The 12,688-nt window shown below is 56.1% G+C and overlaps 2 protein-coding genes across 2 annotated transcripts; both read left to right on the top strand.

Annotated features, from left to right (window-relative positions):
* The first annotated feature begins 1,143 nt into the window (after nt 1–1,143).
* KCNK4 (potassium channel, subfamily K, member 4) lies at nt 1,144–7,766 on the top strand. The gene is made up of 6 exons (XM_006901532.1): nt 1,144–1,404; nt 5,508–5,631; nt 5,757–5,917; nt 6,090–6,276; nt 6,727–6,866; nt 7,374–7,766. The coding sequence occupies exons 1-6, from the start codon at nt 1,216–1,218 to the stop codon at nt 7,764–7,766; spliced, it is 1,194 nt and encodes a 397-aa protein (XP_006901594.1). The 5' UTR covers nt 1,144–1,215.
* A 799-nt stretch (nt 7,767–8,565) lies between these two features.
* On the top strand, nt 8,566–12,106 carry TEX40 (testis expressed 40). Its single transcript, XM_006901531.1, has 4 exons — nt 8,566–9,007; nt 11,061–11,137; nt 11,304–11,370; nt 11,997–12,106. The coding sequence occupies exons 1-4, from the start codon at nt 8,566–8,568 to the stop codon at nt 12,104–12,106; spliced, it is 696 nt and encodes a 231-aa protein (XP_006901593.1).
* Nucleotides 12,107–12,688: the final 582 nt, after the last annotated feature.

Genomic DNA, 12,688 nt, shown 5'->3' with positions numbered 1-12,688 from the left:
GCGGGAGCCGGGGCCGCAGCGGCAGCCGCAGCGCGGCCGACAGTGAGTGCGGGCGCACGAGCCGGGCTCCGGGCGCAGGCAGGGCGGGACGCCCACCTTCGCGCTGGGCGCGGGGAGTCGTGCCACGCGACTCGTCATGCTTGGAGGCGTCGGCGTGGGCGCGCGGGGAGGCGGCGGGAGCGCCGTGACGCGTGTCTGGGCGGGCGCTGTGCGGTGGTTTGATGTTTGTGCGCGCGTGTGTGCACACGTGTGCGCGGACCTTGGGGTGCTCCGCGCGGCGCATACCCTGTAGGGTTTGGGGGTGCTCGGGGTGCTGTACATGTAGGGGGAAGGCATGTGTGCAGCTCGGCTGTAGCCAGCCGCAGGGCGCAGCGGGGGCGCGCGAGGCTTTGTGCCCGCAGGCGGCGGAGCTCGGCTGACGCGCCGTGTGCGCCACCGCCAGTCTCATGTGCGCCGCCGCCAGCTGCCCCAGAGCTGCCGGGGTCCAGCCCTTGTTGCTCCCATCTGCTCATTCCGGGAACCCAGCACCTCCCCCTCTGCGCAGCGACGGGACCGCCCCTGGGTTCCTCGAAAGCCCGGCGGGGCGCGGAGGGGCGGACCTGACGCGGCTTGTATGGAGCTGGGAGGGGAGGAAGACACAGTGAAGATGCTGTCGCAGCCAACGCACCGGGGCTCGCCATCCCCGGTCCCCGCCCTGCGCGAGCCGGCCTCTCCGGCCGCTTTGCCTTTGCGCGCCTCCATGTCCCCCCTGCCTTCGCCTCGACGGTCTGGACCTGCCGGTTCTCTCTCCCCCCCTCCGTACCCCTGCATGTCTTCGCTTGCCCTGCCCCTCTGCACGCTCAGTTTCTTCTCTACCATTCGCCTGCCTGTCTGTCCTGTGGCCTCTTCTCTTCCCTTTTCACCTCCTAAAGTCCCCGGATGGGGGCTGAGGGCCGGGCAGTGGAGGTAAAGGGTGGATGGGCGACACTCTTCAGTGAGTACTGGGTGGACCCAGCGCCCAGCTAGAGGACAATGAGGAGGAGCATGGTGGCTGTAGGGCTGGGAGTTCTGAGGACTTGGGTGTGTGAGGGCTGGAGGAGGAAGGGATAGGGGTGTCAGGCCAGGCTACTGATCCCAGTATCCCTGGTTCTGTCCGCAGTGACCGCAGCTCCCCAGGAGCCCCCTGCTCGGCCCCAGCAGGTGGGCAGTGGAGGTGGCTCTGCCTCTGGGCGCGCCATGCGCAGCACCACGCTGCTAGCGCTGCTGGCGCTGGTCCTGCTGTACTTGGTGTCCGGTGCCCTGGTGTTCCAGGCTCTGGAGCAGCCCCACGAGCAGCAGGCCCAGAGGGAGCTGGGGGAGGTCCGAGAGAAGTTCCTGAAGGCCCATCCATGTGTGAGCGAACAGGAGCTCGGGCACTTCATCAAGGTGCGTGGGTGGATTAGAGCCTGGCAGTCATTCAGTCACCTGTGCCAGAGAGACCCTTGTGCTGGGTGGGTTGCAGCTTCCAAACCAATTCCCTGGAGGGGAGCAAGGAACGGCTGGTGTGGAGTGGGGCAGAGACTCCGTGTGGCCTCTGTGTTCTCAGTATGGCAGCCGTGGGCCAAATTTGCCTGATGGTGCCTGTCACTGTGCTGGTGTGCGAGGCATGTCCTTTAGTGCATGGAGGCGGAAGGCAAGAGGAGGGGAGAAAGGGATTCGGAAAATGGCTGTAACAATAGGGTGTATTTCAATCTCAGGTCAAAAACACTGGTTTAGAGTCAGCGTGGCTAGGTAAAATCCAGATGACACATTCCGTTTGAATTTCAGACAAACAACAAATCCTTTTCAGGATAAGTATGGCCCAGGCGATGTTTTAATTTGCTAAACCTGGCAAGCCTTTGCTGCTGGCTCCCACAGTTACCGAGTCACAGATGCCTCAGAGAAACTGAAGAACAGTGTGAACGCTTCCCCCACTCCCAGCGAAGTGCACATGTAAACATGTACCGATGGTTCCAGAGGGTTCCAGAAACCCCTCAAGGCAGCTCCTGCCGCGTGAATGCCAGGCTAAGCACCCCTTTCCTCCCAGGACAGATGCTTACCTTGAGGAGGTGAGCTGGAGGCCAAGGCAGGGAGGAGCACAGAGTCAACCATGGTCCTGTAGCGAAAGAAAGTTCTAGGCATCAGCCTTGTGGAATATAGTCAGGCAAGCATCTCTGTTGCTTTCTTCGATTTCTGAGTCACTGTTACATAGAATGGGTGGTCTGGTAGCCTTGTCCAAAGGGAGTTAGGCTGCTACCCCAAAGGGAGCGCCTCTCTGGTGGTTTGAATGCACCAGCCACGTGGAGGGAGGAGCAGTCTCCTCCTGGGCAATTTACAGCTTCAGAAACTCCCTGGAGGTTCAGCTGTGAGTTGGTTCCTACTTGATGGCAATGCATAATGTGTTACATAGAAAAGGGCTCCTGGTGGCACAGTGGTTAAACTTTTCACTGCCAGACTAAAGGTTGACAGTTCAAACTGACCCTTCACTCCAAGGGAAAAAATGAGACAGTTTGCTCTTAGGAATATTTGCAGTTTCAGAGAAGGTCTGTTTTGTTCTTCTAGGTTTACCGTGAGGCGGAATCAATGTCTCACAGTTCTGGTTTGAGTTGCTCTAAGATTTAACGTTAATAAATTAGTTCATGGCTTCATTTTGGAGCATCTCAGTCACTCTGTCTGTTCTTGGTGAAGGAAGGGCCCGTCGACAGGTACCCTTAGAGTCCCAGCTGCCTCACAAGGTGGCAGGACCTGGGACAGAGGAAGGCAGGGTGAGACCAGGACGCAGGCAGCCTGATGTCATTTCTGACACCTCTGGCACTCAAGTGAGGCCCAGAGAGTGTGGCTGGCCAGACCACAGGCCGAGGCGGGGGAGGGAGCCTGACCTATTTTATCTTCACCCACTGAATTGCTTTCTTTCCTGGAGAAGATAAAAGAAGAAGGGGAGCGACAGGGCTAGAAGTCGGGGTGTGGGGCAGCTGCTGTGTTCTTTTCCACAGTACAGTTCATCCCTTGATCTAGTCAATCATGCAGCAGATAGGACCCTGCTGGGTGCTGGGTAGTGGGGGGCTAGAAGACCAGATGAGGATGGGGAAGAAAATGCAGTCTCGGCCCTGGAGGCTGTCACACTTAGGAGAGGGGACACACAGATGAGTCATTGTAGGTAGGATGCCTGAGGAAGAGCCTTCTTTCTTGAATGCCTGTTGTGTGCTGGGCCCTGGGCTGGGTGCCATGGGTAAGAAGGGAGGTCCCAGGAGGCTTTGGAAGAGCTGGGGCTGGCAGTCAGCCAGGTAAGATGGATAGAATTTAGAGATGTGTCATTCAGAGTAAGAGGCTCCCAGGTGGGGGAGATCATAGGCCAAAGGCAAGGAGATGGGACAGATCCGAGGGGTTTACAGGATTTGGCTTTAGCACACGCTAGTGATGTGAAACAAAAATTGGAACGCACAGGATGACAACGGTTTTTTTCTCTCTTCCCCTCAACAGTAAATTTACTGGAAAAGTTCTGCAAAATAAAAATTAAATCACTTAATCATCCATTTTCACTTTGTGGCTTTATTTGAACCATTATTGTTACAGGAAATGAGATAATTTCAGAAAACCTAGGAGTAAGGTGCCAAAACTTGGGGTCCCAAGTGAGAGTCTCAGTAGAGAAGTCTGAGAAAAGGGGGTTTGGGACCAGACTGAAAAGGGGCTTGAATGCTGGGTTGATGCTTAGACTCTGCGAGACATGAGGAGCCAGGGCAGATCCTGAGCAGTCGCTGTACGAAGATTGATTAGGACGAGGTTTTACTAATAAAGACAGCAGCTGATGAAAAGAGGAGTTTTAGGAACCTACCTGCGTCCCAGGTCTTTGTATCTCGGTTCTGGACTCCTTGGGGAGTGCCCTTGGCACCTGTTCTCATTATTCTCTGACATTTCTCTTAGGGCTAGGAGCTTGGTGGTCTTAGGTGCTGTTTAGCCGGTTCCAAGTCATAGTGACCCTGTGAGCAACACAAGGAAACCAGGTCCCATTGGGTACCATCCTCCCAATCTGCTGGGCATGAGTTCATTGTCCATTGTCACCGTCCCAGTGTCAGTCCATCTCCTTGACCACCTTCATCTTTTCCTCATGTTCTTCTCCAGGGATTGGTCCCTCCTGGTAACATGTCCAAAGTACCCTCTCCTTACTTCTAAGAGCCATTCCATTCATTCGGTAATGTTTATTGATCACCTAAGGAATCCTGGTGGCGTGTGGAAAGGTCAATGGTTCAAACCTACCAGCTGTTTCTTGAGAGAAGGAGAAGGTCCCGTTGCCAACCCTCCAAGGTCTGTTTTAATGGAGGTCTAGGCCAAGCTTTCTGTTGACCCTCAGAAGGAAACATGATTTTAAGTGGATAAGGTAGAAGTCTGCACAGAGTGGAGGCTGGAGCGTTGGGGAAAGAGAGCATTTTGCCAGGATCTGAAGATGGAGAAAGGGCCCTGGTGGCGGAGTGGGTGATGTGTTCAAACTCACCAGCTGCTCCATGAGCAAAAGATGAGGCTCCCGTAAGTCTACTCCCATAAAGGTATCCTGTCTCAGAAACCTTGTGGGGGAAATTCTGCTGTATCTGGAGCGTCGCTATAATTAGGAATTCACTTATATGAGGTGAAGTTGATTGAGTCCGAATCAACTTGATGAGAGTAAGTCTGATTTTTAGTGTAAGGAGCCCTTGTGACACAGTGGGTTAAATGTATAACTGCTGAGCAAAAGGTCCAAAGTTTGAACCCAGGTACCACTCTGGAGGAGAAAGTTAAGGCAGTCTGCTTCTGTAGGGATTTGCCATCTCTCAAATGCTCTGGGGCAGTTCTGCTCTGTTCTGTATTGTTCCTAAAGTCACACGGCACCATGCCAGTGGGTTTGGGATTTGTGATTGAGTACCTGCTGCATGGCACAGGGCCATGCAGTGCATGAACTTAAGTGACTTGGAGTCATCTGTGTCTCTGGACCTTCTAAAATCTGATTGCTGTGTTTAAGACGTTCCTGGGAGAGGACGTCCCAAACGTTCATTCATTTTCTCAAGCAAAGCACTCAAACTCAGCTTTCCAATTGAGGCAATAGGGGAGTGGCGAGGTCTGTGGAAAGCTTGGAATAACAGAACATTTCACATAAAAACTCCTTTAACAGACACATGTGACCAATTCTCTTGTAAATGACTTATCTCCTCACAAGAACCTATACAGTGGGCGCTGTTACCATCCTCCTGGTTGATAGATGCACCAACAGAGTTACCTTGCTCAAGATCACAAAGCTAGTGAGTAAGGACACCTGGAGGCTGATCCATGCACTGTAGATCGGAAACTGTTGTGTGAAATGAGGGGACAGATAGTGCAAACACTTCTGAGACCCTGGGGATGTCAAATACACTTGGCAGCAGGTAGACTGTACTGGGGGGGAGGGACAGGGAGAGGAAAGGCGAACTGGGAAGAACAGGAGGGGACCACCCTGGAGGCAGGAGGGAGGACTTAAGTTTCTCCTTCCTAACCTTGATCTGCAGGAGGTGTCGGATGCCCTGGGAGGGGGTGCGGACCCGGAAGTCAACTCAACCAGCAACAGCAGCCACTCGGTCTGGAACTTGGGCAGCGCCTTTTTTTTCTCAGGCACCATCATCACCACCATCGGTGCGGGACGGGCTGGGGCCTATGGAGGGGGTGAGAAGGGTGGGCTTCTTCAAGGAGAAAATGCGGTGGAGAGGAAGTAGGGCGTGCGAGGAGGCCTCTAGACTTCCGGCACGCTCCCTGCCCAGGTTACGGCAACACGGCCCTGCGCACTGACGCGGGGCGCCTCTTCTGCATCTTTTACGCGCTGGTGGGAATCCCGCTTTTCGGGATCCTGCTGGCGGGGGTCGGCGACCGCCTGGGTTCCTCCTTGCGTCGCGGTATCGGCCACATCGAAGCCATCTTCTTGGTGAGCTGCTCCATGCTGGGCATTGGAGACCCTTTTCCCTACTTCCCAGCACGTGAGCGCGCCCCCACTCCCCCAGCGCACGAGCCTGGCACGCAGCCTGGCGGGAGGGAGTGTTGCCAGGCGTGCAGGGTGTGGGTGTTTCCTCGCTCCTGCCGACCGCCCCTCCCCACAGAAGTGGCACGTGCCACCCGAGCTGGTGAGGGTGCTGTCCGCGGTGCTCTTCCTGTTGATCGGCTGCCTCCTCTTCGTCCTCACGCCCATGTTCGTGTTCTGCTATGTGGAGGGCTGGAGCAAGCTGGAAGCCATCTACTTCGTCATCGTGACGCTCACCACCGTGGGCTTTGGCGACTATGTGGCGGGTGAGGCCGCCCCTCCTGCCCTGCCCGCTCACCCCTCGCTCACTGAGGGACTTTGCACTCTCGCCTCGCCCCCCAAGCCCACTTTGCTCTCCTGCGTTTACTCATGATTGCTCCAGGGCCTGCGTCCACGCATTTTTGCACCCTTGCAGCCTCTTTCGAGGCACTTCCGTTCTTGCTTGCGCTCCTGCAGCCCCCGCAGATGCTCACATGTCACATTCTTGTAATCAAGCTCACTTTGCAGTGTCCTGCACTCCCGTGCGTTTTTCCGGGTGAACTTCGCTTCTCGCACACCTTTAGCTTCTGCACATTTACCTTTTGTGCATCACGGTTTCCGCCTAGAAGGGCTAGTGCGCTCACAGAGCTGGGGAGAGGGGTAAAGGATCTCCTGCTCACAGGTGAGAGACCGGCCCCACCGTAATGTTCTTTCTGCCCTCCCTGGGCGTCTCCCAGGCACCGACCCCAAGCAGGACACGCCAACCTACCAGCCGCTGGTGTGGTTCTGGATCCTGTTCGGCCTGGCCTACTTCGCCTCGGTGCTAACCACCATCGGAAACTGGCTGCGAGTGGTGTCCCGCCGCACGCGAGCCGAGGTAGGCGCCTGGCTCGCGGGGGGGGGGGGGGGGACACACACGTCCCCCATCAACTAACTGTGCATCCTGTCTCCTTCTCAGGGCTCCCAGAGGGGCTGTGAGATAAACTCACAAGTTTGCGGGTGGCCCTCTCAGATAGCTTGCCAGATTTAAGCAAATGAAAAATCCAGCTGATTGCTCATTTCAAGGACATAAGTAATAGTATTTTAGTATAAGTAGATCCCAAATGGTTCATGGGGCATACCAAGAATTTAATTTTATTTGTTGCTTCTCAGAAATGCTCCTCTAACTCTCCTGTATGTTGGAGCCCTCAGCACACAGTGGTTGAGCCAGACAGAGGCGCACCGAGAGAAAGAACTGAGATAAAATTAAGGGTTTCCAGAAATTTCCTTGAGAAGGAGGGTAGCAGGTGCTGAAAGGGGAGAAGAGGGTGCAGGTACAGTTTAGAGAAAAGACTGATGATAAGTGATTGGCAAACACTGGAAGTCTCCTTTCCTCTCCGCGCAGATGGGCGGTCTGACAGCGCAGGCTGCCAGCTGGACAGGCACGGTGACGGCGCGGGTGACCCAGAGAGCCGGGCCCGCGGTGCCGCCTCCGGAGAAAGAGCGGCCGCTCTTGCCTCCGCCGCCAGCCCCAGCGCCGCCGCCGCCTGCCATCCAGAAACCACCTTCGCCCCCAGAGAAGGTGGAGAAAGTGGAGCCGCCCTCCCCGCCCACCGGCTCCGCCCTGGACTACCCCAGCGAGAACCTGGCCTTCATTGACGAATCCTCGGACACGCAGAGCGAGCACGGCTGCGCACTGGGCCGTGCAACCCGGGGCCGCCGCCGCCCTAACCCCCCGAGGAAGCCAGCGCGGCCCCGGGGGCCGCGGCACCCGCGCGACAAAGGCGAGCCCGCGTAGGACAGGCTCCCCGGCCGGCTTCCCAAAGGGCTTTCTTCCCACGCGCTCCCCGGCATGGCCAGCTTGTTTGACCAAAGAGCCCGCTTCTCAACGGGACTGAGACCCGGGGAGGAGGCCACGGGCTGCCTGTCCACCACCACCGACTCCTTTCGGCCCCCCACCCTTCACCTCCAAACCCCAAGGCTTTTCTGTGTTGCTGCCCTGCGGGGCCTGCCCCTCACGACACCTCACGACTGTGCCTCCAAAGCCTGGATCAATAAATGAAAACGTTGTGCACCAACGCTGTGCACCGCTGCGGGCGCGCGCGCTCCCGGGACGAGTGGGGTGGGCATGTTGGCTGGGACCGCCTGCAGGACACAGCAGTCCTCCAGCGACCCTGGGCCAGTGACACGTTGGTCACGCCCAGGCCCCCTTTGCTGTGCACTGCTTTGGGGGCTTTGGGGCGGGACCTGGCGCGAGGGTCTGTCAAGACGGCCCAGGTGGCTCCAACCTCAGCACAGACTTGGGGGTGGAGTGAGAGAGAGGAGGGCTGTCTGCTGAGCCAGCCCAGCGCGAGTCCCCCAACAGTCGTTTGGAACGAGAACCCCGCTCCTCCCCCCTCCGGCCCCAGGCCTTGTGGCGGCTGCGTCCGTTGAGGGGCAGAAACATGGAGAAAAAGTTGTCTAAAGTGAGAGCTCTTCCAGCGGCCGCGCGCAGCTTCTTCCAGAAGCATTGGTCCCCTAGCAGATCCCTGAGTCTCCGACCCCGCCAGCCCCTGGGCCCAGTCAGGCCTGAGGCTGCCCCACCTGCTACTCGCCCCATGCCTGATGGAGCCGCCACCCTGGCCTGGCAAGGGATCCTGGCCCGCAGCGGGCTGACTCCCGGCCCCCCTCCGCTCCCCTCATTGTGTGACACGCAGGTAACATACGACTCCGAAGTGTCGGACCAGGATCAGGACATCCGCGAGCTGTGGACCACGGCCACGCTGTCCCAGCCGCATGTGGACGTGCTCGAAGCCACGAAGTACTCGGACACGGAGTACGGCAACATCGGTCACCGGAGGAGTGGCACCATGGTTGACTCGGTCATCCGCGGCTGGGAGTGGAGGAAGATGCACGTCTCTCTGCCCGGTGACAAAAACTTCAAGCACGGGATGGACGAGCGCACCTTGATGCAGCTGGAGCTGCAGCGCAGCTGCATGAGCCCTTTAGAAGACGACAATGACGACGATGACAAGGACTTAAAGAGCGAAGAGGAGTCTGGTCAGTGTGACTTTGCTGGGTCGTGGGCTCCGGTAGGGTAGGGGGCCAACCAGGTTCTCATTTGCCCATGTTGTAAAGTGGCTGTTAGTTTCCAGGTTTCCAGGCTTCTGGGGAGGGGACGCCAGTGCCAACACTTCATCCTCTAAGTCAGCCGGATATCCTGGAGCGTCCGCTACCGGGAAGGCTTGATACCAGGCTCGTCTGAGCGCCATGCACCCAAATGCCCAAAGGCCAGGAAGAGCGTTTTTAATGAAATCACTGGCCCAGTTTCAGTGGTGGTTGTGTACCATCTAGTCGGAATTGACTCATCCATGACCTTCCAGTGGGTTTTCCCACGGGAGGAGATTACCCATCTTTCTCTCGCAGAGCAGCTACAGGATCTGAACCACGTGCCTTTGGGTTGGCAGGGTAACTCCTTACCTCTAAGGCCCCAGAACTCCTGAGAGGGAGCTAGTTCTGCCTGTGGGTGGCGCTGGGTGAGGTGCCGTCCATTCAGTTGTGCTGTGCACTGTATGTAGTGGAGCAGCTCCTGCCTCCTTCTGCTTTAACACGGAATTGAAAGTGACAATCTGATGACTGCCGTAGCGCGCTTGCCATATGCCAGGCTTCCTGGACATGAGAACAATTCAAAGCAGAAAAGCGCAAACCCACTGGTATAGAGTCAGTTTCTACTCATAGTGACCCTGCAGGCCAGAACAGAACCTCTCCACGTGTTTCCAAGGCTGTAAACACGGAGCACCACGTGTCAAGCAGCACTAGGTTCAACCTTTAGGGGCAGCCAGGCTGCTACAGGGAGCTCTGGCAGCCTGTTGTTGCTGTGTGCCATTGAGTCTTAACTGACCCAAGCTGACCCTGTAGCAGGTTTGCAGAGTAAATTGCATGGGAGGAAATGACCCATCCTTCTCCCTCAGAGCAGCTGGTGGATTTGAACCACCTTTGGGATCTCAGTGCAGCTTCTTAACACTAGGTTACCAGAGTTCCCTTGTTGTCAGGTGCCTTTGAGTCCAGTATGACTCATGTTGTTGTTAGGTGCCGTCTAGTCGTAGACGACTCAGAGCGACCCTATGAATGAACGGCCTGAGCACTGTTCATAGAGTTTACAGAGGCAAGCCATTTCGGAAGTGGATGCCACTCCTGCTTCCAGACTTGTTTTAATTGGGAAGCTCCAGCAAAACACTGTCCACCATGGATAACCATTATCACATTTGGCACATCAGTGTCACAAGGTTCAGCATCACAGCAACCATGAGTTACCTCTGTACGGCAAGGCACAGACCAGTGCTATACCACCTCATTGACAAGGGCATCAGACACCATCTTCTGGGATGACTGCACCCAGAGTAGAATTAGTGCATCACTTATAGCGACCCTATGAACAACAGATCTGAACCCTGGCCTACCTATCTTATGCCATCTTCATAATCTCTGGACACACTCCAGTGATAAGGAATGGCACTGCTGCCAACTCAAAGACACACAGTTCGGATCTGCCAGCTGCTTTGTGAGAATGGGATGGGTAATCTCCTTCTGTGTGATTAAACTGCCTCTGCAAACCCACTGGAGGGTCAGCTATGAGTCTGTCCCAAGTCAACAATATATAATACCAGCTGCTGCCAGGATTCTGAGGTATCACAAATTCCACAAGGGGGCACTGTCGTAACCCCATTTTACAGCTAAAGCAATTGAGGATAGAAAGGTCCAGTTACTGGGTCTCCTAGTGGGGCTGTCAGAATGGAAATTGGGGTGGGGCTCTACAACCTGGGATTGTTACCCAGTCTCACGCTGCTTCCTAACCAACATGGCTCTGGAAACTCTATGAACGTTGATGAATGTGGATAGTTGTAGAAGAGCTTCAGGCCTTGTGTTCATAGGGTTGCTATTAGCTGTACTCGGCTTGAAGGCGCAATCAGCAAGCAACATGCTTCTTGTAACTAAGATAGAAACTGGCAGCTTGTTGCTATAGGATGCCCCTCCCAAGTCAGCCATACCTCTCTGTTCTAGGGAAGATCTGGCTGGCTGTAGCTAACTAAGCCTTCGCTCTTTTCTCTTCCAGAAAAGATTCCCTCCTCCTCATCATCATTCTTGCAGCTAAAACCTCATCGTGCCTACTGGGCTGAGCAGCAAAGCAGGGTAGGTGGGGTCCTGGGAGACTGGGGGTTGTGGTGGGTGATGAATGGGACAAGTTAGGGGTTGCAGGGATGATGGTGGTGATTTGCAGGCTGGAGGGGTAGGTCAGAGTGGCTGGGGGTCTGGAGGGAGTAATGGGACCCTCAGCCTTTTGCTGCCTCCTCTTCAGCTGCCACTACCCCTGATAGAAGTCATGGAGAACGAAGCTCTAGAAATCCTCACCAAGGCCCTCCAGAGTGAGTTGACCCCTCAAAGATATTCCAGCTCCCACTCCAAAAGAAGTAAAAATGTTATGAATCTGGTACTAGGAAACCCAGTGGGGTGACCATTTGACCTTGAGGCCAGCCCTAGTGCAGTTCTCTAGCTGATGGGGCTTCTCTGAGGCTGTATCTTTCCAGACCTGTTGGGAAGACAGGCTTTTTGTGTGGCTGGGGTACCCCTGGGTTCCGTAAGGAGCCTCTGAAGAAGGGTCATTTGGGTAAACCTTTCCTGGCTTGCCCTGATTGTGATATTAATAATGTCCAAGGAGGAGAAAGGGTCAGTTCAGAGTGGGAGGTTCAGAATCATCCACAGAGTTGCCAGCCAGGCAATGCCTTCGGTAACCTTGCCCTCCACCTTCACACCTTCTGCCCCTCCCCCCTCTCTATTTGGAGCACCAGTCTAAGACTTGTCCATTGAAAACACACCAACCGCTGCAAGTGTCCCAGGGCCTGGGAGAGTTCCCTAAGCTAAGAGAAACCCGAGCGTCCTGCGCCCCTGCCCCGGCCCCCGCGCCCCATCACCGCAGTTTCTCCAATCACACCTGAAGCAGCGTGGCCCACCTTCTTGCTGGCTGCCCTGCCCTGCCCTGCCTTCCTCCTAGGCTATCAGACCGGGATCGGCTGGAACCACTTCCTGACCAAGCAGCTCCAGCGAAACATCGAGGCGCTCCGGAAACGCCGCAACAAGAGGCTGCATGTCGTACAGAAATGAGAGCACCTCCTGCAGGCTCGAGCGGTCACCTCACGCCAGCCCCCAGTCCCTGTCCCCTCCCCAGACCCAAGCCCGTCCTTGCCCGCGTGGAATCTGAGAGAAATAAAGAGTCGATGCATATAGTTCGTGAGTCAGTGAGTGGCCGCTCACGTGAGGCGGGCGCTTGGGGCCCCGCCCTTCTCCATGACCTTCACACGGTCACCGCAGTGACCTTGAGCCTTCCACGTCCGGGCCCTAGCCTCGCCTTCCCGGGACTCAAAATCCAGGGTTTCTTGCTGTTTTTAGGTTTGAGTCCCCCACCCTCATCTGCAGACTTGTGGGGTACTAGATCGGGGGTCCAGTGCCCCGAAGGTATTATCTTGGAGGAGGGGGAAAGGGAAAGGGGCAGCACCTCCCTCTCACTGGAGCTCTTGTGAGGCTCCGATCCTCATGTATATGCAGATACGCCTTCTCATTTACATATGTATATAAGCGGCCTTCCCTGCAGAGCGGCCACGGACTGAGCGGCCTCGCCCGCTTTTCTCGCGCACAGGGCGCCCCGCCTCCTCCGTTACGTAAAGGCGCCACTAGCCACACCCCCTC

This window comes from Elephantulus edwardii, unplaced genomic scaffold (assembly GCF_000299155.1).
Source record: "Elephantulus edwardii isolate Elephantulus edwardi_28Jun2011 unplaced genomic scaffold, EleEdw1.0 scaffold00328, whole genome shotgun sequence".
Classification (NCBI taxonomy): domain Eukaryota; kingdom Metazoa; phylum Chordata; class Mammalia; order Macroscelidea; family Macroscelididae; genus Elephantulus; species Elephantulus edwardii.
This window is presented reverse-complemented; position numbering and strand designations above follow the sequence as displayed.